Raw genomic sequence first — 27,353 nt, forward strand, 5'->3', positions numbered from 1 at the left:
TTTGGTGTTACCAGTGAAAGGAGTTTTTTGTGACTGTTTCTGACATGAATAGTCCTTTGTATCTCAACAAATGCTTGCCGTTACTTGATAAAATTGGTAAGAAATCCTGGGACAGTGTCAGGAAAGATCAATTCAGCTTAGGCCATAAATAGAAATCCTGCCTGAAGCACCACTGGTCTCTTTATAGAAAAGTAGTTATTTCCTTTAATAGCGTGATCTTCAGATTTTTATTAAAAACGTATATAGGTTCACTTTCACAGGTCATGTAGTTTTGCTAAGGTACTATCCACATCACACTTAACAAGCATAAGGAGTGGGGTCAGATAAGATAGAGCTAGTTGTCTTTCTAATAAACATACAAAGTCATGGGTATGCAACAACTTTGGAACTATTTTTGTCCATATTCAATCAAAACAAATTGCAGCCATGGAGCCAGCAGACTCCACACACTGGAGTGTCATTCTTGCCTCCTGGTAGTATTTATAAAAGTCCCTAAATATCTTATTCACTAGACCATTTCAGAATGTTCTTCTCCATTTTGTCATGAAACAAACAGAATCTGATTGGAACTGTTTCCTTGCGTGCTGCTGTGCTGCCTGCAGTACTTTTGTATGGGACATGTTGTAGGAAATGTTATGAGCACCAAACATCATGTCACAGTGGCAGAATTGTTCATGAATTAAGCAGTGGGGCGAATTCAAAGATGTACACTATTTGAATAAGTATCCCAAAGTGCAGTATTGAACCAAACTTCAGAGGTTCTTGAAAGGCCTTTGACCATTTCCTAGCTAACCATTTCTCCCTGTAAGGTATCATTGGTTTCATCATTTTCTCTCGAGAAGCCCAGTGGTGCATTTCCTTGAACTAGTATGGCTTGAAAGCAGCTGTGAATCTGCTCCCTCTGGCGTCTCTCAGACACATAATCCTTTCTCCCACTTCCAGCCTTTCCACAGGATGTTAGTCTGTCCCCTTTACTCTTCCCAGGCAGTGGTTAGTGCCTCCTTGGCTTTTTAAAAGGAGTCTCCCTGTCTCAGGAAAGCCACATATGAAAATACAACCCCACTCCAGAGCAGAGGCTGTGTCTGCCCAAGCAGGACAAGTCTTAAGAGAACTGCAGGTAGTTGCTGCAGCTTATCCAGCTGCTTAGTATGCTGGCCTGAAAACTAGGTTAGTCCCATCCAACAGCAAGCTCTCTACAAGCGTGCTCTTGTGCCTTGTTTGCCAACTCTCTTGCAGCTCTCAGGCTCTTGTGGGATAAGGAGGGAAAGGAAGAGGAACAGTGATCAAGCAGATAATTAGCCATTCCTATCTTTTTCTGGTGTAAAAATGACATGGAAAATAGATGAAAATTGTGTTCTTTCATGCTTTCTCCCATGCTTTTCTGCATTTAGCTAGACAGGTATTATTTAGAAGGCAGTCTTCAAGCTAGTGAACTGGCTGCAAGCACAGGTATGTTTGCAGTGGTCTGATCAAACAAAACTGTTGGATAAACAAGTAGACCTGCAGGCAGCAGCTCCTCTAGGCTCTTTCCCTTCACAGGGCAGTACAGTTATGCCTGTGTCACACCAGTACGATTCACATTTAGAGGGGTAAAATCATTGTCTTTCAAGATGAAAAACTACCAGTCTGGTGACTTGGAAATAATGGAGGCTTAAACAGTTTCAGATTTAATAGCAACTTCTTCTGTAATTTTCTTCTGTAACTGGTGATTATACTGCTCTCATTGCGTTGTGGAATTTGTGATTCATTGACTGCTTGCTGTTGCAACACGTTAGGCTTTTTATTTTTTTCAATGCAATTTACTGAATTGCAATGAAATGCATTGAAGACAATGCAAACGTGCCAGTGAGGTGTGGTTCTTCTAGTCTTTGTTATTTCGTGTTACTTTGTTGCCTGTGAGGCTGAAGACACTGACAAAGCTGTAAACTTTTCTCTTGCCAATACAAAGCATTTTGGGATTTTTAAATTTGCATGCAACACATTTGAATGGGTTGTTTGTCTCATATGTTAAATCTCTCTCTTCTCTAGGTGCCAGAATAGCTGAGTATTCCCAGCTCTATGACCAGATTGTCTTCAGGGACAGTTCACCTAAGGTCCAAAAGGAAGCCTGGGCCAGCCCTCAGGAGCCATCAGCCGTGAGGTTTTCCACTCCTGTGGCTGCGTCTCCCCCCCGTTCCCAGGCTGCCAGTGAATGCCCAAGAGCAGAGGATTGGCTCTTGCATTCTACATACAGCAACGGCGAGCTGGCTGACTTTTCTCCATGGCCTGAGTCCCAAGACCCAAAGTCCAAGGGCTCATATGCAGAAGCTGGTACAAAAAGCAATTCAAAGCAGTTGCCGTCAGCTTGCTCAGTGCCTTCCCTTCAGATTTCTAACCGTTTGCATGTCCCAGCGCAGAGGTGGAGTACGATTATAAGCCAACCTAACAAAGAAAATTTACATCAAGATCACATCTATAACTCCCTTGGGAGGAGAGTAAGCAATATGAAGCCACAGGCATACAGCCGGTCACAGTCGTCTTCCTCAATCGTTGTCAATAGGTCTGGAGAATCCATTGTATATCCTAATGAAACGGACAAGAAAAAGTTTCATTCGAGTAGAAACTTCCGATTCAACAGCCATCAAACGCTGGGTATTGCTTCAGCATGTACGGGGCTTGATACAAGAAAGCAGATCCCTGAAAACTATTCAGATATGATTCTGCAGGATTCTCAAAAGGTCCTGAGAATAAACAGGACCTCCCCTCTGACTGCACAGATGGCCACTCAGAACTATTTTTCTAACTTCAAAGACACTGAAGAAAGGGAAGGGGATGATGATGACTATGTAGAAATAAAGTCTGAAGATGAGGGATCTGACCTGGAAACTTCTCAGAACCAAACAAGGAAACTGGATCCCAAATTGCACAACACGGACACTGCTCCTTCTGAAACGCTCTGCAGCAAAACTGTGTCTTGTACTCCTGCAAAGTCCAGCAGCAGCAAGCATGCGCTTACCCCGTATCTGACTGCATACAGCGATTCAGACAAACTGAACGACTACCTGTGGAGAGTACCATCTCCTAACCAGCAGAATATCGTCCAGTCTTTAAGGGAAAAGTTTCAGTGTCTTAGTTCAAGTAGCTTTGCTTGATGCTTCCAGTGATTTCTAGCTGTACATGAAGAGTATATACTAGGACAATCAGTACTGGCATTATGTATTTCTGTAATATTACACCATCAGGCATTGTATCACAGTAATATTGTAAATAGATGTGAAATGTATCTTTTTTTTTTTTAATGGTTTAGAATCCTGGAAGTTAAAAGGCCACATGTGCACTGTCTGCTGTCTCACTCCATAATGCAGGTGGGCTTCAGATCTCATATTTAACCTCTGCATCTCCTCCCTTCCTTCTCCTCAGCTGAGTTTCTTGTTAGGTGTGATACCCCTTGGTTCGTACTGTCTATCCAGGTATGATACCATTTGATTGTTAAGCCATGTTACCATGTGAAAACCTTAGTATTTGGACTTCTGAGTTGTGACCGGTTCTACGTCCAAAATATCCATGTGATTACTCTGGTGGCATGTGGTAGCAGTTGGCTGAGTGGCTGCTCCTCTGAGGGCGCATATTTCTGAGCACAGTTCTGGTAATAACACCAACATGCCACATGTGCAACTGCACAAACTTGTCTTATGTTACTTTTTGACAGAGAAATTCCAAGTGTACAGGACCAATGCATGTGACACCAAATATGCTATGTTACTTTAGAGCAGACTTGTTTTAAACAAGATCTAGTCCCTGTGCTTATGAGCAACGTCAGACGATAGCTGTGTCTGAAGCCTTTTCTACTTTCTATAGCTGCACAGTAGGCAGAGGACAGGCCGTGGCAGCTTTTTTATGTGAATCTGTCAGCATGACACCATCCTTGTGTGTAGGATGTTCTGGGCAGTAGAAGGGAAGCTCTGTTGCTTGTGGACACGACTAGACAGAGCCCTGGCTTTGTAAGTCCAGCGTTTGCAGTGTTTGTGACATACAGGCAAAATCCGAGTAGCTTGTAGCTCAGAGCCTAGCACTTGAAAGCCGCTGTGTGTGGATTTCCCAAGCGTCATTTACATGCAGTGGCCTGCAGCTTGTTTGGTCAGGTCCCAAAATCAGTAACCCTGAGAGAGAACGGGACTTGGCTGGATGCTGGGGTTAACCATTCATCACGCGGCGTGTTTGAGCCACAGGGTGTTTCAGCAATACTGCTGGGTGAGCTACAAGCTGTCTTCCCCAGGGGAGGCATCTCCATCGTAGGAAGTGATCCTTCCTGGCAGAGCGGGGTGAAAGAGGCATTTTCTAAACCAGCCAGCACTGAATCTCATTCAATTCGTGTACAAGTAGCTTAAAAATGAGAATACATTCCATTCTTTCGCAAATGATGTGCAGAGTAAATGCTCCCATTTATAGGAACAGACTTTCCGGTATGATGCACGTTTACTCCCTTTTGTCATCTTCATTGCACAGCTTTGGATTCTGTTACTTGAAAACATTGTACCGATAGGAAAGCCTAAATATGTCTGCACTGACCATCTGAGTAACTGTTGTTGTTTTTTGGTGCTGAAGTTCTCCAGATTACGCAGATAAAGCCAGTACTGAGTTAAACATACCATTAAATAAAGGAGTGGAAGTAATACTTTCACTACCCACGCATCGCTCCCCTCAGTCACCGAGCACTGCGCTTCCAGAACCGCTGCCTATTTCCACCACTGGTTACGACGAGGAAAAAATGAGGTTATCAACGTACAGCTAATTACTTGCAGGTTGCGATTTAAGGACTGGAACTTTTTAGAACGGAGTTTAAATTATTTACCAGACGTGTCTTGCATCGGCTAGGAGGTGTTAGGGCGAGGGCTGGCTGGTCGGGGTGCTTACCAACGTGTGCCAGGCCCGCCGGTTGAGCAATGATGTACATAGTTACGCCGCCGAGATGTAGTGGAGCCCGTATTTATTTAATATAGCTTGTAAAGTATTGTAAATACGAACAGGAGTTAAATCTCTGCTTGACACCCCCTCACCCCGCGCGCTCTAGATCCGTTGAAACCGCACCTCAACGCCATCGGTGGAGCTGGAACAAAAGAGAGGAGAAAAAAATAATAATAATTATTAAAGAAAAGGGAGTTGTACCAGCGCGTAGCGTGTCTCCCAGGGACCATTTCATATATTTTTAATAAACGTCGAGTACTCCAAAACGCCGCGGCTCTCTTCTTTCCGGGGCAGGGGGGCGGAAGCAAAGGGGGCTCCGCCGGGGCGGGGAGCGGGGCAGGGGGGAAGGCGGTGCTCGGATGAGCACCGCCTTCCCCCCTGCCCCGCTCCCCGCCCCGGCTTCGCCGCCGTTCAGCCCGGTGGAGGCTGAGGATGAGGCTGGGACTGCGGCTCCCGGCGCTGCGGGGCCGCCTCCTGCCGCCCGCAGTGCCCGGGGCCCCGCGGCGGGGGCTGAGCGTGCCGCGGGCGGCGCGGTGAGCGGGGGGCGGCGCTGCCGGCTGATGCAACCGAGGGGTGGGGGGGGAAGGAAGGGGGCCGAAAGCGGGGATGGGGTTGGGGGTGGTGGGGATGGGGGGCTCTGCCTGCGAGGGTACGGCTCCGGGGGGGCTGGGGATGGCCCGCGGAGAGAGCTTGCGAGAGATCTTGCGAGCCCTCGCCGGCCATGTGGCCACCAAACCCCATCCGGGACGCGGTGCTAGGTTCTGCGAAGGGGATGTCCGGCCCTAAAATGCTTCTCTAGGCTGCATTTTGCTTGCTGGGGGGGGGAGGGGGATAAATGGGAGCAGGGGTCTCCCGCTCGCCGCAGCATCCCCCCCTTTGTACGTGCCTAAGGTAGCGGAGCTGCCAGTAATTCCCCCATAACATTTTCCAGCAGGGCTGCCCGGTGCCTGGCCGCTGCTTCTGCCGCTCTTTCCAAGAAAACAGAGCAGCAAACAGAGCTCCTCTGTCTCCCTGCCGCCCGCAGCTCTGAACGGCATCCAGAAAGCGGCAGTTTTACCGCTGGGGATGCCAGGGGAGCTGTAGCAGCCCGAGGTGGAAAGGAGCTGCAGTGCTTCCTTCTCGGGCTGCAGACCCGCCTGGCCCCGGGGTGGTGGCTCGGTGGCATCTCCGTGCCGTGGGGCCAGGCAAGCCTCCTCACGAAGCAGTGACACAGCATGGTTATAAAGGTTGGGGCATGTTGGAGCACTGATGCTGTAAAACAAAGGCATCCCGGGCTGTTCAGGTTTTCTCCACCTGGCTGCTAAACGCCACCCTTCACAGCATACAAGGCATTTTGGTAATTAAAAATGTGTGTGCCTAAGCGTTTATTCTCTATTACTAGCTAACGTGGGTTTCAGCTGACTCATGGGAGGTCAGTTTCTTGTTTGTTTGCTTTCTGCTAAAAATCTGCCTGTGCTGTTATTTTGTTGCAGCAAGATTGCTGAGAATGCAAGAAAATCCTTGGCCTCTCTTAAGAGAGAAAACCCTCGGCTTGAGCCAACGCTTGCCATCATCCAGGTAAAACATGAGAGATAGCATTTAGTGTCGTTTCTTGTTTGAGACTTCAGGAGCATATGATGGAGAAAGCAACTCTTTCAAGTAAAATGATAGGAGCCAGTCACACCATCTGCTTAAAGGTTGAGGGAGGACTCTCAGAGTTTTGGGGCTCATAATTCATTCACCAGGCCTAAAACAGGCCCAGCAAGCCTCAGGTGGCAGCAAAGTGGTTGTTAGGGAGAAGGAGATTGTTTTATTCCTCCTTTTGCTAAAACCTTCCCTATAGCAAGTGCAGATTGCCTTTTCTCAGGTTGTTTAAGTCAATTCATGTAACGGAGTTAAAGCAGTTTTTCTCAGCCTTTATTTAGCTTGAAGCTTTTGTTGCAGTCCTGTATAACATGTTGATAGGCCTGAAAAACTGGGCCTTTCTTTGCTGTCCTCCCCCAAAATAACTCTGCCAGGGCAGAGGAAAAAACAGCTTCTTCCTGCCAGCCTGGTTACTGCTGGGCAGCTCTGATGTGCGACTGCATTATACTGTCCTGGGGAAAGAGCTACCCTGAAAAGTCCTAGGCACCTCAAAAGGGCCTTTATGCAATACACGCCCTAAAATACTGCTAGCTTTCAAAAGGAGCAGCACTTCCTAAGGTGGAGCACTTTCTTACTAATTGAGAGCTGGTGTGCTGGTAGCCTCTGAAGAGCTTCGTACCCTAGTGGAACTGTTGGTTTTGAAATAGGCAAACAAACTCCTGAGTGAGGGTTGCTTTTCCTGCAGAGCTGAAACATGTTCCCCTTCAGATTTCTGAAGATGTAGGGGCCCAGAAGCTGGGCTGTTGGCCATTCAGAGCAGGACCCAGACCTGCACAGGCAGAAACGTCCTGTTTCCTAGGGTGGTCTTGGTGGCTCTGAAGCAGCGCATGCTGAATCTTTGACTTAGTGGGTTTCAGTTTTAAAACCTAACTATAAATATTTTGAAACAGTAACAATGAATCTAAGAGATGGTGCACCAGCTTTATTTCAGTAGGTCATCTAGAGAGGCTGAGTGAGCAGGCTTTCTTCCATCTCTTACCCTCCAGGTAACAGTGGTTACTCTTTTCAGACAGCCCTCTGTATGGCTGTGAGTTTTACGGGCTGACAAAGAAAAGTGGTCACCTGTTGTCAGGGGCATTGTGTGAGGAAGGGGGAGGTTCTGGCTCATTTATAATATGATTTAGGACGTGTTTAACATCAGTGTTTTGGTTTGGATCACGTTTGTGCTTTAAACAAATGTCATTCTGGTATCCCCATGCACCCTACCTGATCTGCATTATGAGACGGCTGCAGAACATGTGGCTTGATCCCTCTGCATGAAATTCACTCAGCTGATACTTTTCAGCTGTGTGTCACTCTAGCTCTAGCCTGGTAGTGAGGGCTGAAGTAGAATTCCTTGTACATCCATATTTGCTGGTACAAAGAGGACTTATTTTAGTCTGTTAATGCTCTCGTGGTGCTCTGCTCTCCTGGGTAACACAGGCAGAGCCCTGAGGTTTGTGCTGCTCTCCAAGTGACACGTTGCAGCCAGACGAGCAGAGGGAAATGATCTCTTCATCCAGCTGTTCATAGCTGGCAGCAGCTGGCACAGCGTGGCAGCACCTCTGCAGCAGTGCTGGGAACGTGGAGTTTCAGGCTGAGTCTGCTCTGGAAATGGCTCTAGTTGCCTGCTTTTCCCCTCCAGCCACCTGAGCCTGAGTCAATTTCGTGATTGGTACCTGCACTGCTTGTAATCCATGTTGAACCTGAACTGGACCTGTACAACAGCAAAAAAATCCCTGGTGGCTGCTGTTTAATTATATTTAAGCTGAAAATGAGTATCTAGCATCAGGATCCTGTTCAGCTCTGGAGCTGTTGCCCTGCAGCCTGCTGGCCTGCATTGTCAGGCCTGGCCGTGCTCCCCGCAGGTTGTGGTGGCGCTGGGTCAGTTCAAGGACTGCTGCACCAGCAGGAGATGAGCTCTCATCAGGGGGTGGTATCATGCTGCTGGTGCCTGAACCCCAATTAAGTCGTGTTAACAGTCCTGTTAGGTAGGTATCGGCAAGGGGGTTACAATGTCATGTTTTGTGGCATACAGGAGCAGCTGCTAAGCTGTCCTTAACGTCACCTCTCCTTCCCTTGCATCAGTGCTGGTTTCACTCATGTTCTCAATGCAGTGGTCTCTGCAATGCCTCTCACACCCAGGTGCCAGATTTGGGGAGTGGAAGAGGAGTGTCAGTGCCGCACTGAGTATACTGGTAGTGCTGGACTCTGTGTGGGATATGGAGGATCTCAGTGTCTGTTTTAAATCCTGTGGGTTTTTTTTTCATTGTTAGCTTTTTAGGGAGTTAACAGGTCAGTGAATTGTTATGGGCTTGAACCAAAATCGTTTTGGGTGACACTAGTCACAGATGAAGCCAGTGCTGGAGGCTGTCCACTAAGCGAATGTCCTGTCTCCAATGAGAAATCATTCACACGGGGGAAGCTACATAGAATGTATGCATTGAATTGTAATGAACCCTTTCATAACAGTTTATTTTGGTCCCATTGTATGGATTGGAAAACACATTTTATACATAATCATATAATTGTGATAATAAGTGTTTTTTTATTAATTTTGTTATAAAGCCCCTGCTTTTTAAGAGGTGGAAGTCTTGGCATCCTGTTGATAGGAGGTTTATAGTTCTGGATATTGAATTCTGTTTTATAGTTGCAATATATGAAAATTGAAAAGTCTCCTAAAGTTCAAGATTAAGTAGTAAGCCAAAAAAATAAAAAAGGAAATATTGTGATAAATATGATGCAAATAGTAGTGGAGACCTCAGGGCAGGAGGAGTGCCAGGTGAGATGGAGCTTCTCCCAGGTAAATCTGCCCAGGAGATGTTTCTGGCCTGTCTGCTGGCAGCTGGGAGGAGCTGGTAACTTTTTCTTTCATATGACAGAGCTCACTGTAATGTGTGATGGTAATGATTTGCTAGTGTTGTTTGGTAATATGGGGGGAGAGGGGCAGGCAGATAATGCAGAAAATGCTAGCATTGCTGTTGCCAATATCTTCCTTGTTAGATGGCTGGATGGAGAATGGTATTTCCAGATACAGGCTGGCACCTTTCTCAAATGGTAAACTCACATTAAGGAAATGGCCAGTCTTATCTATAAAAGCCATGCTAATCTCAGCACACACTTATACTAGTCAAACCAAAATACGTTTGTTGAATGGTCATGTGCTTGTTTATTGTTTTTTAACACTAGTGGACACAGGCACCCTCACTATGTTTCTTGCATACAGCTGTGTATTAGTACGCTGACATTTTTTAAATGTAAATTTATTATTTTAGAACTTATTTTCTCTTTTGTTCCCCAAGGCACGTAATGACCCTTTGGTCCAAGAAATAAACAAGAACTTTGCTGAGGAGGTAAGCTTTAGACAATATGCTTTTTATCACTTATGAGCTACCTGCGTGTGGTAATTGTCATTTTTCCTTTTGGCAGGTTGGTCTACGTGTTATTCACATCTGTCTACCTGAAGGCAGCAGCAAAGATGAGGTAACCACAGTACCCAAATGACTCTTCCTTTTTTGCTTTCATCATAAACTTTTATTTATTGCTGACATTGATTATCAATTTGAGCAGATCTCTCTGTTAACTCAAATGAGGTTTGGGACTGTCTTAGATAGTAAGTGTTAATCCCAGTTTGACAAGTGCTGTCCCCAGAAGCCTGAGGCAGAATCAGCAGTCATGTTTTGTTTCCGTGTCTGGTATATCACTGCAGCATCTCGTCATAGCAGGCAAAGACTGTGTGTCTTCTGTGTTTGGTGGAAGCTCTGGGCTAGGGCTCCCATTTGATACTCTATCTCCCACAGCTGCTCTTGTGACCTTAAATCTATTTATGGAGCTCTTGATTCTTGCCCAAGTTTTACTCAGGGAAATTAGAGATTAATTGCTTTGGGATGGGGGCAGGGGATTGAATTATTTTGCCTTTTTATTGATCTTGTAATGCCTGAAGTACATATTAAAAATTTCATCTACCCCAATTCACTAGAAGGCTACCTTCTTACCTTGTTAAAGCATTAGCTTGGAGGCACAGCACTAATATCGAGTATGTTTTACATATTGCAAACCATATTAATGTACACAGTCCTGAGGCATCAGATAGTGAAAACAGCAAAGGAATTTGTAGTAGAAGATGCCGCTGTTCCCAGCTGGTCTCCTCATGCTTGGGAGACTTGATAATACTGCATGCTTACTGATTTTGTGTATTGTTTTGTATTTGGTACACTTTGTTTTTAAAATGTTACTGTCTTGCACTATGTCAAAAATGGCTTCCATGTGTATTGAGAGGAACTTACAGCTTTGTATTTGTTATATGTTCCTTATGTTGACTAATTTTAGGAGTCCAGTTTTGTGGATGATGAATAGTAAGCTAGCTATGTAAGAAAGATGGGATTTTGAAATGAAGATCAAATACACTTTGCTGTTAGTAAATGAGTTTTATCTGCTGAATAACACAGTAGGAAATACATGTAGGTGAAAAATTTAGTTGGTATGGAGCAGTAGCTGATGTAATATTGGAGTAATATCTTTGAAAGTGGCTGAGCTATATGTAAGGAATAACAGGGTATTTTTGTTATTTGAGGTAAGCTACTTTTAAGAAAGTTGCTAAGTTTGCTTACCTTGCCTACTTGTTTGCGGCTGCTGCTATTTTTTCCATCCATTAAAATCCAGGTTAGCTTGCTTCCTCAGGATGGGGGCATTTCAATGCCATACACTCCTTGTTCTGCCACAGCTATCTGTGTACAGTACAGGCAGGCTAATGCAAGATTGCTTACCCTGCATGAGCTGTGTACCTTGTACATGCAGTGATAATAGAAAAAATAATTTATTTATTTATTTTCTGGGGAGCAGGCACAAATCTGTTCAAAGATCCTTAGATTCAGGCCTTGTATGAACTACATTACCTTTGCTTACCATGTAGACCCCTGACATTTGCTAGCATATCAGGACTGTTAAAGAAAAGTGGATACTTTTACATCCATTGTGTGATGTATAATCCTTGTCTTTTTGGTCGGAGCATTTACCAGCCTTATTGCTGCCAAGTGACAGGCACTTGATACATACGCCTCTCTCTATCTCAGAAGTCAGCAAACTACAGGGACATCTGTATATGGGTGATACGCAGGTACAAGCTTCGTTAACAGCAGCACAGCATGCTTTTGTGGTTCAGATGTTGCAGATGGTCTAACCCCTAACAAATTTCCCCACTTTATGTTGACTGCATATCAAATGTTTGGACAGTAGAGTTCGCAATTAGACTGAATGGTTCACATGCAAAGTGTTTCAGGAAGGTATGGCATTAGTTAAGGAAAAAAATCTTATTATCATTTTCTGTTGGATATTAATGGAGTTAAATTATACAGCTTTGTGGTGATTTCACACTAATTTTATTTAAATAATAGAAAGATGTGCTTATATGGCATTTCTCACCAGAGAAAACTTCTGCTTATGTTTTTTTTTTTTGTGTTATATTCTTCATGGCCACTGCAGAACAGCACGTATCACTAGGGATCAGTATTGTGCTTTAGATAGGAAGCAGACAAGGGCAGTTAATGCAGACGTGGATGCTGAATGTGACCAACAATAAAATGTTTGAACTCACATCTGGTTCGACACTTGAAATTCATAAACATTTATGCAGTGCCTTGTAAAAATAATAATTCTTCATAAGATGAATGTCAGCTCTTAGGATCGGGGTGTTTTGAGAATGAAAATCAGTAACAGTATATGCTGTTCTAATGAAAATGAAAATTCTCTTTGCCCTACTGCTCATATAATTGTTCATTTAATGTGACAGCTTTTCACCTGTGCTCTGTGTTGGGCTATGAACTGGTCCTATTTTGAACTATATTTTAACCAAGCTGTCTTATACCTGAAAGCATCCTGTGAAAGTGAAAGCCACTACAGTGTTGAGCTTTTGCTGAGATTTAGAACAGCGAAAGACAAAATGCTGTTGGCAGCTTAATGTCATGTAATATGTGTGGGCTTTGCACAATGTTTACAATAGAGTCAGGGTGGCTTAATTTAGTAAGCCATGCAAATGTAAAACGGAGGAAGCAGGTTATTGCTTTTTTCATTTAAAAGTCGCAATAATATGTGAGGGAAGCAAAGGTGGCCGTAAGCAAGTTACTAAAAAATAGGTTGTATCCCCTTGTAATTAGATTCTTCTTTTGTCTGTTTTTCTGATCCTTAATGCTTTTTATTAACTTTCCAGATTGTCAGTGAAATCTTGAGGCTTAATGAAGATCCTAATGTGCAGGGCCTTGCCCTTGACCTCCCAGAAAGCTCATATAGCAGCAAGGTATTAAATGCTGTGAAACCTGAGAAGGACGTGGATGGGTAAGTGAACCACTGAGAAATAATATTAGCAGACACAAGGCTGACATCTCTCAAACTCAGTTTTGCCCACTGCATTTCCCTAATGGATTCCTCAGTCAAAGTCTCTGGTTGTGCTAATGAGCAGTGATAAAAGATCCTAGCATATCTATAAGAAATCTTTTGTTGAAGTCACTTTGATCTTTTTAATCTTTCTATTCAGGACATGATCTTTTCAAAGAGATCAGAAAACACTGTTCTGGTTTACAGAGAATACTTACTATTTCAGCGCTTTAGTAATAGAAATGATAGTTGCACAGTACTGAACACAAACCCCAAAACGTTTGCAAGAGGGACTGAGGGAGAACTTGCAGAAAAGGTTTTAACCTCCTCACAGCACTCTCTCCTGGTGGGAGAGCAGGCTGTAACAGTTTGGACCAATTAGCACGGCTTTGCAATCAGTCTTGAATTGAATTGCAGAGCTGTCTAGAGAGAGACTGAAATGTCTGGGTCACCAATTTGCTGCTCTTGCAGCCTTCTTGTTCTTGCCTGAAGACTGCTACCAGTCTCCATCCCTTCCCCCTCCTTCTTTCTCCGTTCACATCATGTCAGGGCAAAATCTGAAAACCTTGCAAATTAATTGACTTTCCATTGTCTTGAGTACTGGAGGTTGACACAGAAAGAAAATGCTGAGAATACTCTTGAAGAGAACATAGTGCAGAAACACCTCCAATGTCCTGAGCAGGCCAGTCTCGTCCCAGAAGGATGCATTATCTCTGCCTCAGCCCTCTGGCAGGGCTGATCTTGTTCCACAGGAGTCACTTTGGAGTTTTGTCCCCAGGTGCCATGTCTAACCTGCCGCAGAGCGGAGTGCTGCCTGTGCATGCTGCACTCATGTTACTTGTTCCCACTCTCAGGCCCCTTTTCTGGTCCCTCTTTAGGCTCAGCATCTGTCTAACGGGCATGTGGGATGATGCAATTGAAGGATTTACTTCTACGAGACGTGTTTGCTCTTGGGATTAGCTATTATTCATGTTACAAGCTTTACTGAGGATTTACATTTACATCGCACAAGCTCTTTTTTTTTTTTTTTTTTTTTTTTTTTAATTGCCATATTTTTCCACTGCAGATTATCTGATGTAAACCTGGGACGCTTGGTACGTGGAGATGCCTATGACTGCTTAGTTTCTCCCACCGCCTGTGCCGTGCTGGAGCTTCTTGAAGATTTAGGTGAGTCATTCTGTCCTAATTACAGCATTAATTTGAATGTAACTAAAATCTTAATGCTCTCAGTATTAGTCCTGACCAAGACAAATATAATCTCCTCAGGTTTTGTTTTCTGATTAGTTTGGTATTCCCCACCTGCAATATATTTGTCTCCCGCTAATGAAAAGAACCTCAGTGAGATCTAATGTAATATTTGCATAAATAGGTCTCAGCTCTAGTTTGGGGAAATAAGGCAAAGATTTCCTTCCATCAGCTAATTCAATCTCACTGAAGCTACCTGAGACGTCTGAGTCCTTAAAAACAAAAGAATATTGGGGTGCAAACATTACTAGTGACTTCATCTGGCAAATTTGATTAGTGCGAGCACTTGAAGAAATCCAGGTCTGCCAGTAAGTAATTTCTGAGTGAATTTTTTGAGGGGGTTGTATTTTATAAGTGCTAACATTGACATGGCAGATATAAACAGGTGGCATTGCAGCTTGTGAAGATGACGTTAGTTCAAGGCGGGGGATCAGAAATAGCCTCTCTTAGGGCGATTCAGCATTGTTGAGACAAGGATTTATGTAACAGAACTGTAAACATGTGGTCAAATGTAGTTAGTAACAAATATGAATGGAAGGATTTGTGAAAATAAAATACCAGCAAACCAGAAGAGCAATATTTGCTTACTGGAACTGGAGAGTCCCAAAGAAACAACTTAAAACCCGTGTTTCGTGTTGCTCCGTGGGCTCCAGAAAAGTTGCCTTTAACGACGTGGTTGCTGTGGTTGAGGAGCATGGAGCTGCCTTGTGGGGATGTGCTCTGCTGGCTGGCTGGGGTGGAAGTGTTCACTTGAACGCTGCATGTGGGGCTTGGTGCTAGTGCCCTTACAGCTGTGAGCAGCTCAATGCCTTGTGTCTGTCCTGCAGATGGGAAGACGGTGCTGCTGGTGGGCACTGATGGGGCCCTGGGGGCCTCCTTGCACTGCCTGCTGCAGAGGAGGGGAGCCACCACCGCCAGCTGCCAGTGGAAGTCCCGTGAGCTACAGAACAAGGTGAGAGCTCTCCTCAGGCATCCATGCACTGCTCCCCAGGGACACGAGGTCCCCTCCTGGGATGCCACCAGCAGCACTGGAGCATTGCTCACTTGTGTTGTGTCTTAAAGATTTGCAAATGCTGCCTCTCTGGGGACAAAGGAGATTGGGACCTTCTCTATGGGTTTGAAGAGAACTGTAAGGGGATTTGGAGAAATTCAGGGTTTTTAATTCAAAGGATTTCATGTACTTTATTTTCCTGGTTGTTTTTTGCAGAGTTTTTACCAACAATTCTTAAGTTGATACGACTTCCTGCCAAACTTCCCATTTTGTTCCTTAATCCCAAGTTTCACAGAATAATACAGCTGGGGGTGCGTTGTCTCCCGTGTCTGTACAGAAAGGGTCCCTTCTCTGTTCATCCTGCAGCACAGGCCGGCTGTCACCTCGCATTGCACAGCACACACCACATGGTGGCAGCTAACTCAACCTGATGGTATCCAGCCCCTCGGGTTTGAGCTCAAGGACAGGAGGAGGAAACACCCGTAAGCAGCTGTGACAGTTCAAAAGTCCTTTGGCAACCCCATGTTTTCACAGCTGCTGATGTTTTTGTTAGGCTTGTCTCATTTCTGTGCTTCGAGTGACTGACAAGCCTTAGGAAACACATACTCCTGACGGAGGTGAAAGCACTGTGAACTTCATATGGCAGTGTCTTCTGCTGTAATTCTTTTTTTGCTGTTTGAGTTTGAGGGCTGCTTTGGGCTGGGTGGGGAGGGTAATGGGGTACCCGGAGGTGTTTCCGCTGGGTCATGGCAAAAGACTTGGACCAGGCCAGAGCTGCTGTGCAGTGCTGTCTGTTGGAGAAAGATCTGTTTCCTCCCATCTAGATGCTTTCCCATCATCCAGCCTTGCTTTTTGGCATTCCCTGTAGCTTACCTCTCACAGCAGGTCACTGATGGGAAACAGAGTATGAGGCTGAAGCAGGAGGAAGCTGGAGGCTTTGCACATCAGTCTTCAGAAGTTCATTTTAACTTCTAGCAATAAAGGAGTTTCTGCTTTGTCTGGAGGACCCAGAAGCAGCTGTCTGGGGAGACTTACCTTCCTCTTCCTCCTCTGTAAGCCTGCAGCAGTGTGTCACCAGTAACCCTGAGCACTGATCAAACTGACTGGATGCGGTGCTGTTGCAGTTAACTCTAGCTCATAGGTAAAATGGATCGTGTGCATGGAGATTGTCCTGTACGGGATTCCCAGAAGTCTAAGAATCAGAAACCAAGCACAGATTTCTTATGTGGTGGCTAGGTAGCCTGCATTTGCAGTATAACACTGTTAGATGACATGATTATAACTAAGGATGAGAATTTTTCTCTTGCTCATTCGATACACTGGTTAAGCAAAAACAATTTAAAGGCTCACAAGGTTTCTTCTCTCTTTTTTTTTTTTTCCATTTGAATTTCAAGTAAGCTAATGTGTTAGTTGAAGTAGAGTTTTTTCCAGGACTTAGAAAAAAAAAATCATTTTTATTTTCTACACAAAGCACTACCTTCAGGCATGATTATGCACTTTTGCTCCTTCCTCTGAAAGCTATGCTTCTACAATACCATTCTGTGTGCTGTTCATAAGTATGATGTATGGTAGCACAATAACTTCACTTACAGAGTGAGAAATGAACTGATGAAGAGTATGAACTTTTCATTGAGATGCATTTATTTTGGAGTATATACCAGAAGAAGAAAAATAGAGCTCGAGGCTAGGTGTACGTTTTCTGTCTTAGTCTTTTGGCCAGGCCCATTTGCACTGAATCACAAACCCCAAACCTAATGATGTAATACATTTTTTGAAGCAGGTATTATCTTTGCTGATTTGTTCTTTTTCTTAAAGGGTAGCATAACATCGTTTTCTTTAGCAATTATGTTGATTTAAATGAGACATGTAATACTAATCTTGGCAATTTTTTCAGATTGGGTTTTGTATCACAGTGGACTTGTTAATGCTTCTTTCACTCATGCACTTTATCATTTTAAAAACATTTCTGCAAAAGATGCAGGTATGTTTTAGACAACCTTAGGAAAAGTTTAACAGTGTAGAGGTAGCTCTGCCAGCAAACAGCATAATACCATCTGGCATCTGATTTGATAGTTATGAGATATGAGATAGTTATTTCTATCTCATGTCAGGAAAAGAGAATAAAATAATGGGACATTTTAATTTTCTTGCTTTGACCTGCATAATAATTGACACACTTTGCATGTTCTTTTCCTTCCCCCTACTATTTTTTTTTAAGGTGAACGGATTATTAATATTTCCTTTTCTTCCATTTTGGGTTGACTTGATTTTTATCTATTAAAAATAATCATAGCACAGCTGAGCTCTCTCCTTTAACAGCCTTGAGATTTATGGGTTTTCAAATAAAATCACAAATGAAAAAAATATTTGAGAAGGTTCTGGCACAGCTGTGTATAGTTGCTGTGCAGTAATGCTGTTCTTTTTGCATTGATTTATTGTATGTAAAATGAAGTATGAAGTAAAGGATAAAGACTTGAGAATTTTGGTGGAAATAGGTAAGATTGCTCAGCTTTGTGTAGATAACTCTTCAAAGTGCAATTGGTGCAGAGATACTGAAGAATGACCTAGTGACATTTTTGGGAATGTCTCATTTGGTAGTTCCATTTTCAAATGACAACCAAAAGTTGTTTCAGTATTACCAGGGAACAATGGGAATGACATACTTATCCTAATTCTAACATGACAAATGACTGTCTTTCTAGTTTGAAACGAGGTAACCTGAACTGTTCAACTGGAATCTATTTAGTAATTTTCTTGCAAAACTTGGCTAATAATTATTATTCATAAGGAAATTTCAATTCAGTCATCTAAATTCAATCCTAATTTCAACATGCTATCTTACGTGTAAGTTTGTGAACCACATTATGCATATTTTAAGAGAGTTACTATCCTACTTTTTTTTTTTTTTTTGTAAAATAACTGCAAATCAGTCTATTGAGGTATAATTAGTAATGGAAAATTTGTTTATAAAAGATTGGTTGAGAAATAGGACAGTATTTCAGCTGGAATAAATGAATGGTGGTTTTCTCAGGTTCAGTAAGAACCTCTGTTGACCACAGTCTACTTTTTCTCAGAGCCACCACTTAAGTATCAGTGTATTTGAAATCTCTTAGTCATCTCCTGTCCTGTTATCAGTGTCTTGATAAGACAAAGAGCTTTGCTACTGGCAGAAAAGTGCATTTCATGTTGCTGGACATAAGTGACATGACAAAGTGAGGACGGTTGTACTGATCCCGTAACAGGAGAGGAGAAAGATGCTGCATGGAGTTTCCAATGACGATGCTGTAGACACAGTGGGTATTTCTGTTTCATAACTTTGTGCATATCATATCTGTTCCTTGTGATTTGAACGTTATCTCCCAGTCTGTGAGCTAGATCAGTATGATGCTAAAGCATGCTTCATGGCAAGAGGCTTGAGCCTGCAGTAGAGGTACCCAGCAGAGGCCTGTAGTGTCGATGAGGGTAAGGAGAGGATGGGTGGCACTACGTTCCCAGCCAATACCTCCTGCTGTAGCTGTAGGGTATCTGTGGAGGTTGGCTGTGACAGCTGAGAAATGTGTGGGTTGGCAGCCTTTTATTTCTGTGTGAGCCCCACCTATTTTCTTTTCAAGTCCAGTTATCCTACTCTCTCAGGAAGAGGCTGCATATTGGCATTACGAGCAAGGCTGAGAGAATAGTGAGTAAAGCGCAGTGGATCACCTTATAGAACCATTACAATTACATATGTAAAAAAAAAAAAAGTCTGTTTTTTTTAGTTGGCATAGCTAAAAATAAAAGCAAAAAAAGCATGTAAAAATAAAAGCAAAATTTCCTTTGGGGTTTTTAATCATCACAGAATTGATATTGTTTGATGTAGCTTTTGTAGGGGCTAACCTCTGCACCTGGGAATTGCATAGCCCTGGCTGTGAGTTGGGGCACAGCCTGGCTCCCTCTCCTGTGTCTGCAAGTACGCTGTGACCGGCTGCCCAGGAAAGGTGGTGAGTTTTAGGAGCACCCTACATATTTTGTGGCAGCACTGAGTGTGTGGGAATGGTAGGGAAAGGGCTGCAGGTGTCTGGGCAAGAAGGTGGTAGCAGCAGTTGCCCTGGTGGGCTGCGGCAAGTGGTTTACAGTCCATAGCTTAAATTTCCCAAGGTAGAGAGGAGCTGGAGGAAACCACACAAGGAGAGCGTGTCTTGGTGAAAAAATACCTGGAACTAATCATTTATTCAATAAACTTTAAGATTTCGGAAGGTAATTAGCAGTGATTGACCTGGAAATCAATTTGTACACTGATGCGTAAAATGAGTTTTTTCATTAGCAGATGTGGTAAGGGAAAAAAAAAACTTTGATTCAGTTTCCTATTCTTCATCCCCTCTATTAAATTTTAGCTGCCCTAACTTCAGACCCAAGAAACTGAGGGCTTTTACTTTTCAAATGTTAATGGATTTTTTTTCCTTGGTCATGTGTTTAAAAGTGGCTCTTGTACCACTCAGCTTAAATAGAGGGAAACAAAATGTTTATGCAGGCTTGATGTCAAAATAGGTTTTCAATTATCTGGAATATACAATTTCTCTACCATTATCATTAACTACTTGGCTTGAGTGTCTGCATTGTTGTTTTAACATTTGATGTTCTGTCTTGGGAATGGGTGGTTCTTCTTAATCTGCTTCTACTTAAGTCCTGGTGGAGAGAACCGTATTTTGTTATGAGGTAAGGTTTCAGATTATTTATTGGCACAGCTCTTCCCAACTGAAAAAATATTTACCGGTGAGAAGGCAGGACGCTACTTGAGTATTGGCTTACTTCGTCTTCAACCCATTGCCTAGCACGCTGCGGATGGTTTCAGGCAAGGCTGTCGCTCCTTCTGCAGGGCTGTGTGGTGGGACGCAGCGCTTCCATCAGCGAGCTCCGCCTGATGGGTCACCCCCTGGCCACACGCTAGTGCCTGTCAATAGCTCCTCAGCCTTCTGGCGACGCTTGCCTATAGCATCTGGTTCCTATCAGATGCATCCTCTGTCTGGGGACTGTGCAGTACATTTGTGAGGGAGGTTGAATGTGATGATTTCATAGGTCTTTTCCATGTCTAATGTCTGTGATTTATTCCTGATTTAGGAGATAGGGTCTGCACATGACTCCCAGGGCTTGCTGCTTGCCTTTGTGATTTACGAGCAGTCAAAAGAGTAGGTTATGGCAAAAGAAAAAATAAAAAGGTGAGGCAGGGGCAGGGGCACGACTTCTTGCAAGGGAAACCAAAATGCCCTGATGGGGAGATCACATGAATCTGTTCCAAAGACACTCAAAATTCTGTAAGCAACTGTTTTGCTTCCAGTGGACTCAATATCCCAGTTAAACAAGTTTCTGGATATAATTTGTTTTTAATCACCAAGGGAGGAAAAAGTTCCATAAAGTGTTTGTTTCATATACTTCATTGACTATCCATATAATAAATATTTGCACATAAAAGTACTTATAGCAAGAGAGTTAAAAATGCATCTCTGCTTTTTTTTTTTCTTCTTTACATTTACTTTCTTTTGGAAATGAGGAAAAGGAAATAACGGGGGAAAGGCTTTGTGCTCAGTCCATCTTCAGCCTGTAAGACAACTATTCTGTACCATATGATAATTTTTCTTTTCATGGAGGAGGTGGGGCAGGGCAATGAGATCAAAGGTTTGTCTTTTTTTGACACATTTATGGATATGTCTGACATTAGCCATCTGAACCAGTGCTAACATTGGCTAAAAAAATGATTGTGTTCAGCTGTTAACATTTTTGAGCATTATGATTGGTAATCATAGAAATGAATATTTGGTCAATTGTCTTTTGACATTATAGTTAAATTGAATCAATTCTGTCATAAGTATGTTGGCTGAACATTTGTCAAAATTATCACTTATTGCATACAGCTCTCGACTGGTTCAGAGCTTCATGATGCAAAGCGTTGTATAAAGCTCATAGTCCTTGTCTCAGAGGCTTTGCATGGGATGACATTCCTGATCTTCAGTGTATAAATTTTAACTTCTATAATATTATTTTCTTTTTGTTTTTCAAAAGACTGGATTTCAGTAACTGGGAATAATCACTGTAATCACTTTTTCTCGGTGTTGATGACACTGGCTGTTATGGCAGAGGCTGTCTCTTTTGCAGGGGAGATTTGCTTCTTGTACTCTTAGTACACAAGAGCATAATACGCTTGGTACGTAAGTCACTGCAGTGTCTTTTTATTCAAATTTGCTTGCAAATTCCACAGTATAAGTTGAGTTGATGCTAGTCAAGCACTATTACTTGTGTGACCTCCTAGGAGTGGCATGTAAGATGATATTTGCAGGAACGCAGGTAATTTGTATAAGACTGAATGACTGTTGAGACTGTGTATTTGCAGGCAATCATAGGGGTGTCACAGGTCTCCTGGTTGAAGCTCGAATCAGCTTGTAGCATTAGTCATCTGTGAAGCAAGTAAACCTTCTCCCACACTTTTGGCGGTGTTTCCACATGTGGATCTCTGAGGAGGGTTAGGCCATCCGTGTGTCCTCTCAGGAGAAGCTGGAGCTCTTCTAGCTTTCTGCCTTTTCTGCCACAGTTACGCTCTTCTCCCCTCCTGGATGTTCAGCTGTGCCAAAAAACTGCTATCCTGATAGAATTTGTAGCTGTTCTTTCTTGGCAGGAGTGCTGGGCAGGGTTGCGTCAGAGCACTTTTGGCCAAAAAAGAAGCTGGAATGTTTGTCAGTCACAAATCAACTCATGGAGAGGCTTGCCGAGAGTGTGACACTTGACATTTATTAAAATTTTCAAAAAAAAAAAAAAAAATCCAAAATCACTGTCTCTCTGAATCATTTTTTATGGTCCAGCATGAGGCAGTGCTGTGCCCATATTTCCTGTTGGAGTGGTTCTTTATACATCTGTCTCTGGTGCTGTCCCTTATCTCATGTTGATTCCAATAATTGTTACAGGGCTCTGTTTCAGAACAGGGAGGAAAGGAAGACACTTATGTCTTTGATTATAAGAATTTTTTAGTAAGCATTTTTGGTCTAACATCTGTAAGGTCGAACTAAATCAGAGGTACTGATTAGCAAGCACGAACTGAGAAGGGAAAAAATGCATTAATTGGTGTTCTTCAAAGTAATTGATGTTTTCAGATCAGGTCATCTCACGTTCCCATGAGCTGACCTGGTTTTCTACTTTCAGATAAACCAAATGTGCTCTGTATAATTACCTATTTACTGTGTTTCAATCCTTTTTTTCCCAAGCCTTTCCAAGTTACTTTGTTGGACAGTACTGTGGACAATGATGGGACTTTTTTGTTGGAAATTTATAATCCCAATTAAATACTATTGGTGCTAACTCTGATCCTCACTTGCCCATTTTCAGTTTACTTTGTTTTGTGTTTTTTTTTTTTTCTCTTTTTAAAATGCTATTGTTCATAAATGTCATGTGTGGTAAGAATCCAGCCATCAATTATTTTTTTCCTTTTATCTGCAAGTCTCAAAAGACTGCTGCTAAAAAGGTCTGAATATAAGTTGCATATTCAAGAATGTACTTCTAACATTAAATGCTTGTTTTATTTCTGGGGTGGGTTTTGGGCTGTTCATAGCTCCATCATGCGGATGTGGTAGTAGTTGGCAGTACAAAACCTGATGATGTTCCTGTGAGCTGGATAAAGCCTGGAACCACTATCATCAACTGTTCTCGGGACTTACTGTCAGGTAAGAGGCATTAAAAGTGAATTGTTCTTGAAAGTGATGTATGATGAATCGTTGAAGTAAGCGTGTGGCATGTCAATGATCACACAATGTGGTTAAAAGCTATGTCTCTGGGAGGGAGCCTTTAACAGTGGGTGTTTTTGTACACGGGATGAGTGAATGCATCTCTGGTAAATAAATGGGGGGAGGAAATGTGTCAGGTGAGAGAGGAAATACTAGAATAAATTCTTCATATCAGAATTGTTAAATAAGCAATGATCCTGTGGATTCATTCAGAGGAGTCATCAGATGAGCTGTTATTTCAGTCCTGGTTTGTACAGCGTGTTATCTTGTGACTTCTGTGGCCTCATCTGGAGCATGGGAAAAAGGCAAGAGGCTAAGAATATTATTTGTAAACTGTGTACAGAGAATGGTGTAGGGAAAAGTGAAGAAATAGTGTAGCTCAGAACAGGCAAGATATCCTCTGCAGCCATTACTCCTACAGAATGAATTTGGATTCCTCTCCACCCACCCCTTTTAAGGTAAGTTAGCTTAGTGTTTGGAAAGGGGGTATAGGTTCATTAATTTCTTAGTTGAGAAATGCTGAAATTATGAAAGCTTCCCAGAAGTTACTGTATTCCACTGCTAGAATTGCATTTCTTATAAAATTCCTTCAACTACTGTGAGAATCCTTAGATATCTTCATTTTTTTAGTAATGCATGTGTCAATTTGACCTTAAGCTGAGTATGTTTCCTAAGGGTAGTTAATGTAAGATCAGGCTTGTTTAAAAAAAAAAAAAAAAAAGCAGTTGTTCCCATGCAAGGCATGGCCTCTAGCAAGAGGTTCTTTTTGTTGTCTCTTTTGATAACCTCTTGAATTGAACACACACTGTGGATGTGGGAGATCTGGGTTAAATGCACTCACCTGTCTGAAAGTGTTTGGACTTCTTCCTATTCCACCTCCCAGAACAGTGCTCTGATCCTACTGGGAATCTGAGGGGAGGGTACTAAGCCTCATCCTTAGCTAATGCTGCACAACTTGTCCAAAAATAATTTATGTTTTCTTAAACCAAAGAGGGATTGAGGGGAATCATGATACGCTAGTGTAGTGATTAGGAGACTCTGAGTCTTTAGTAGCCCTTTGTTTTGCATAGGGTCAATGGGATATAATTATTAAGCATCTATAGAGTAGGTCTGTTACTTACCTGCTTGGAGCATAGGTCTCTTCAGCAGGTACCCAACCTACTGGTGTGACACACTCCTTGCATGACGCATGAATGGGGGAGAAAAGGAAAGGGGAAGGGAAGAGGGAATGGAGGTACAACAGTAGCACCTATGAATACATGAATGAAAAGGAATGGCCCATCCTCATTTTAATCGCCTTCTTCAGGAGCTACTGAGGTGTCCAAACTTAGGGCGGAGGTGTAGGTCTATGAAGGCAGGCTGGGGTAAGCTCTTGTAGCCTGAGTGGGCAGCACTGGTGACTGAACTCGCCCAGCTCTGTGTGCTGCTAGTGGAGTCTCACTTCCTGATACCCAGTTCCCACTTTCCATTGCAGGGGAATCTGGGTCTTCCCTTCACGGGCTCATTTACACAATTTATCTGCTTGACATGTCTTGAGACTTAAAAATCTTCAAGCCTTAGTTGCTCTATAGAGCCGCTAGTAATATTATTGTTTTCTATTCTTAAAAATGAAAAATTTGAAAACTACTAAAACACTTGAAAGATGTTCATGTACCACATTAAAATCCATTCTTAAGGCAGGAATCATAAGATTTGGTATGTGCCTATAGATTTCTTTGAATTTTTCAGGTTGTGGCAGTGGGCTGCTCTATGTATAGCCTTTCTTTGAAAGGCAGCTTGAGATTTTAACAAGATAGTTTAAAAAGAAACTTACCTACCAAATGTCTGTTTGTCCTTATGCTTATGCTTTTGAGATTGTCAGAAACTTGGAGAAACTCCGAAAGAATAGCAGAAACACATTTTAGCAGCTTGGCCTGAAGACTTGCTAGAGACGTACATGAAACACAGGTGTCTGTCTGACAGGAAGAATGCACTTAGTTGAATTGCAAGATACGTATTAAAAGCATATTTTGGAACAGTTACGATCTTGGAGAAACCACTAAGTCTTATAACTGACTGTTCACTTTCAGTGCATGGCAGAATATATTTGGCTGAGGTGCTCAGAAATTTTTTCATGTTTTCTCTTGCTTTAGAAATGCCCAACTTAACATCTGTGGGGTCACAGGAGCTAAATGAGGCCCAAAAGCAATGATGGCTGTGAAGTGACTTTTATTGTTGCTACATGGTGCTAGTTTGCTACATGAGATATATATGTAGCCTAACACACTTGAATGCTTTAAAAGTGCTCCAAATTTGCAAGGATGTAATTATATTGGGCAGCTGTAGTGATGTATGCCAGGAAAGTAGAGCTAAAAGTGCTTGCTCCAGGTGATGGAATTCTTTCTCCATGTTTTTTTTTCTTTTTAAATCTGATCAAAGGTTTTTTTAATGATTGCAATTCCAAAATTGCTAGCAGTGCAACATCTTATTCTGCTGCACTAATGATTTTGGAACAAAGTGGGTGCTGGTAGCCTCTTGCAGCAAAATCCTTCATATGTAAATGTATAGAAGTGAAGAATGAATTTCTGAACAAAACTATGCCAAAATTGTTTGGGATTTGATGCCCAGCTCCTCTGGGTTCATTTGAAAGCTCAAGCCAATGTGGTTTAAGTAACTAAGTGGGAAATGTGACTGTTTCACCACATCTTCTCCATTCTAAATCCATCCAATCATCTGCATGGCCATGTGCTACAAGTAGGTGGGCCTTTATCAGGGTGAGGCAGAGGAGGGAGACGTGTCTGCAGTCCATCTGATCTGACCAGAATCCAAAACAGAGAGCACTGTTCCAGTTCCCATCTGGAAAAACGCATCCGTAGTGCACCATTGCAATCTTGTGATTATCCTGTTCCTCATGGGGGCATGACTTTTATCTCTGGCTTCACCTTCACCCCTGTAAAAGCCTGGTTAGTTGTCTGTGTGGTGAGCGTGTAGTGTAGGCAGGCTGAGACAAGCACTTTATTGAAAGGGAACATCTAATTCCAATATATATTTACAAGCATGATAGCTCTGCCCTGATAAAGAAATCACATTAAGCCAAATAATATAAAAAGTTGAAATGTTTGTGCAAAGCACAGCTGTCTGAAAGGGGATTTTAAACTTCATTCTCCCTACTTCATTTGTCTCTCTGGCAGCTGTCCCAGCCTGATCTCAAAGCAGCAATGATCATCTTATGACTGTGATGGGCTCTTCCAGTAATACTCCTGTGCTCAAGTTGAAAACTGATTGTTTTCAGAAGAGATGTGTGTGTGATATACACACACACACACACAAACACACACACACACACATATATATATATATAGTGTTTTATATATTGTGCCTCTGGCTCTGCTGGTGATGGGCATGAGCTCTGGAGCTGGTGCTGGTGATGTGCTGCCTCCTCCATGTGCTCCTGCCTGTGGCACTGGGCCCAGCCTTAGGATCCGGAGCCCCGTTGCCACCATGGGGCCTACATCTGGCAGGGGTGGCTCTGCAAGTTGACAAGGGTGTTTCATGACGGCAACAGCCAGAGCGAGCAGAGAGAGAGCTTGGCTAGGTCAGGGTTTGCACTCCAGCTCCCCTCTAACACTAACACTGTCAGTGTGCAGTTATTTTTTTATTATGTTTATGTCTACGCCCTTCGCCATGAGACGAGGGCCTTGCAATGCCCACAGAGATTAGGATGTGAGTTTTGTTCTGGAGAAACTGCATCTAGATAAAAGCCCATAAGCAACAGCAGAAGAACAAGCCAAAAGGAGGATTACGAGGAAATGTTAAAATAATATATTTAGTTAGGGTAGCTGATGTATGATTGTTTCTAGTGGCAACGTATCATATAATAATCCTAACTGTCTCGAAAGTTGGAGTCAATCTAGATTGTACAGACTCTTCAGAATATCTGCTTTTAATGGCACACTCATGAAGATAACTTGCCGTTCAAATTTTTTTTCATGTTCTGATTCCAAGTTGCAAATCCCATTTATATATCCCATATTATATCCCATTGTATAAAAATGTGTAGTGTTTTTGTGATCATTTCATTGTTCTCGCTCACTGTCATGGGAGTATGAAAAAGAAGACTGTCTTTACCATGCTCAGTTAGGTGTTTTGTTAAAAATATGCTTAGTTTTTCAAATCCTTGTACCTGTCAGGATTTTCTTTTTCTTTTCTCTCTCTTTTTTTTTTTTTTTTTTTCCCCTCTCTGGTCCAGAAGCAATACTGGAATTGATCTCTTTTGTTCCTTATTTCTTTTTCAAGTATACTTAAGCTTTGTCATATGCATGTTAATGTTTGCATAATATACTTCAGAGCATCCAGTTGGTCTCTAATTTTCACACTATATCAATCCTACTGAATTATTTCAGTTCAAGTGTTAAAGAAGCCTCCTATTTTGGCAGCGACATTGTTACCTTTCAAGTCAGCATTCAGAATTACTTTGTTTG

General features: G+C 42.6%; 2 protein-coding genes across 6 annotated transcripts in view; both read left to right on the plus strand.

The window, feature by feature from the left end:
* PLEKHG1 (pleckstrin homology and RhoGEF domain containing G1) overlaps positions 1 to 5,204 on the plus strand; it is a 135,406-nt gene extending 130,202 nt beyond the window's left edge. For all 5 annotated transcript variants that reach the window (XM_082757218.1, XM_082757215.1, XM_082757216.1 and 2 more), the window contains one exon: positions 2,029 to 5,204. In XM_082757218.1, coding sequence (XP_082613344.1) covers positions 2,029 to 3,131 — 1,103 coding nt within the window. In that variant the 3' untranslated portion in view covers positions 3,132 to 5,204. The remainder of the gene's footprint in view (positions 1 to 2,028) is intronic.
* A 143-nt stretch (positions 5,205 to 5,347) lies between these two features.
* Positions 5,348 to 27,353, plus strand: part of MTHFD1L (methylenetetrahydrofolate dehydrogenase (NADP+ dependent) 1 like) — a 149,141-nt gene continuing 127,135 nt past the window's right edge. Inside the window, exons 1-8 of the mRNA XM_082757822.1 lie at positions 5,348 to 5,477; positions 6,417 to 6,501; positions 9,849 to 9,899; positions 9,976 to 10,029; positions 12,752 to 12,876; positions 13,982 to 14,082; positions 14,988 to 15,112; positions 22,722 to 22,833. Of these exons, the coding sequence (XP_082613948.1) occupies positions 5,377 to 5,477; positions 6,417 to 6,501; positions 9,849 to 9,899; positions 9,976 to 10,029; positions 12,752 to 12,876; positions 13,982 to 14,082; positions 14,988 to 15,112; positions 22,722 to 22,833 (754 nt within the window). The 5' untranslated portion in view covers positions 5,348 to 5,376. The remainder of the gene's footprint in view (positions 5,478 to 6,416; positions 6,502 to 9,848; positions 9,900 to 9,975; positions 10,030 to 12,751; positions 12,877 to 13,981; positions 14,083 to 14,987; positions 15,113 to 22,721; positions 22,834 to 27,353) is intronic.

This window comes from Aythya marila, assembly GCF_965140915.1.
Source record: "Aythya marila genome assembly, chromosome: 3".
In the NCBI taxonomy this organism is placed as follows: domain Eukaryota; kingdom Metazoa; phylum Chordata; class Aves; order Anseriformes; family Anatidae; genus Aythya; species Aythya marila.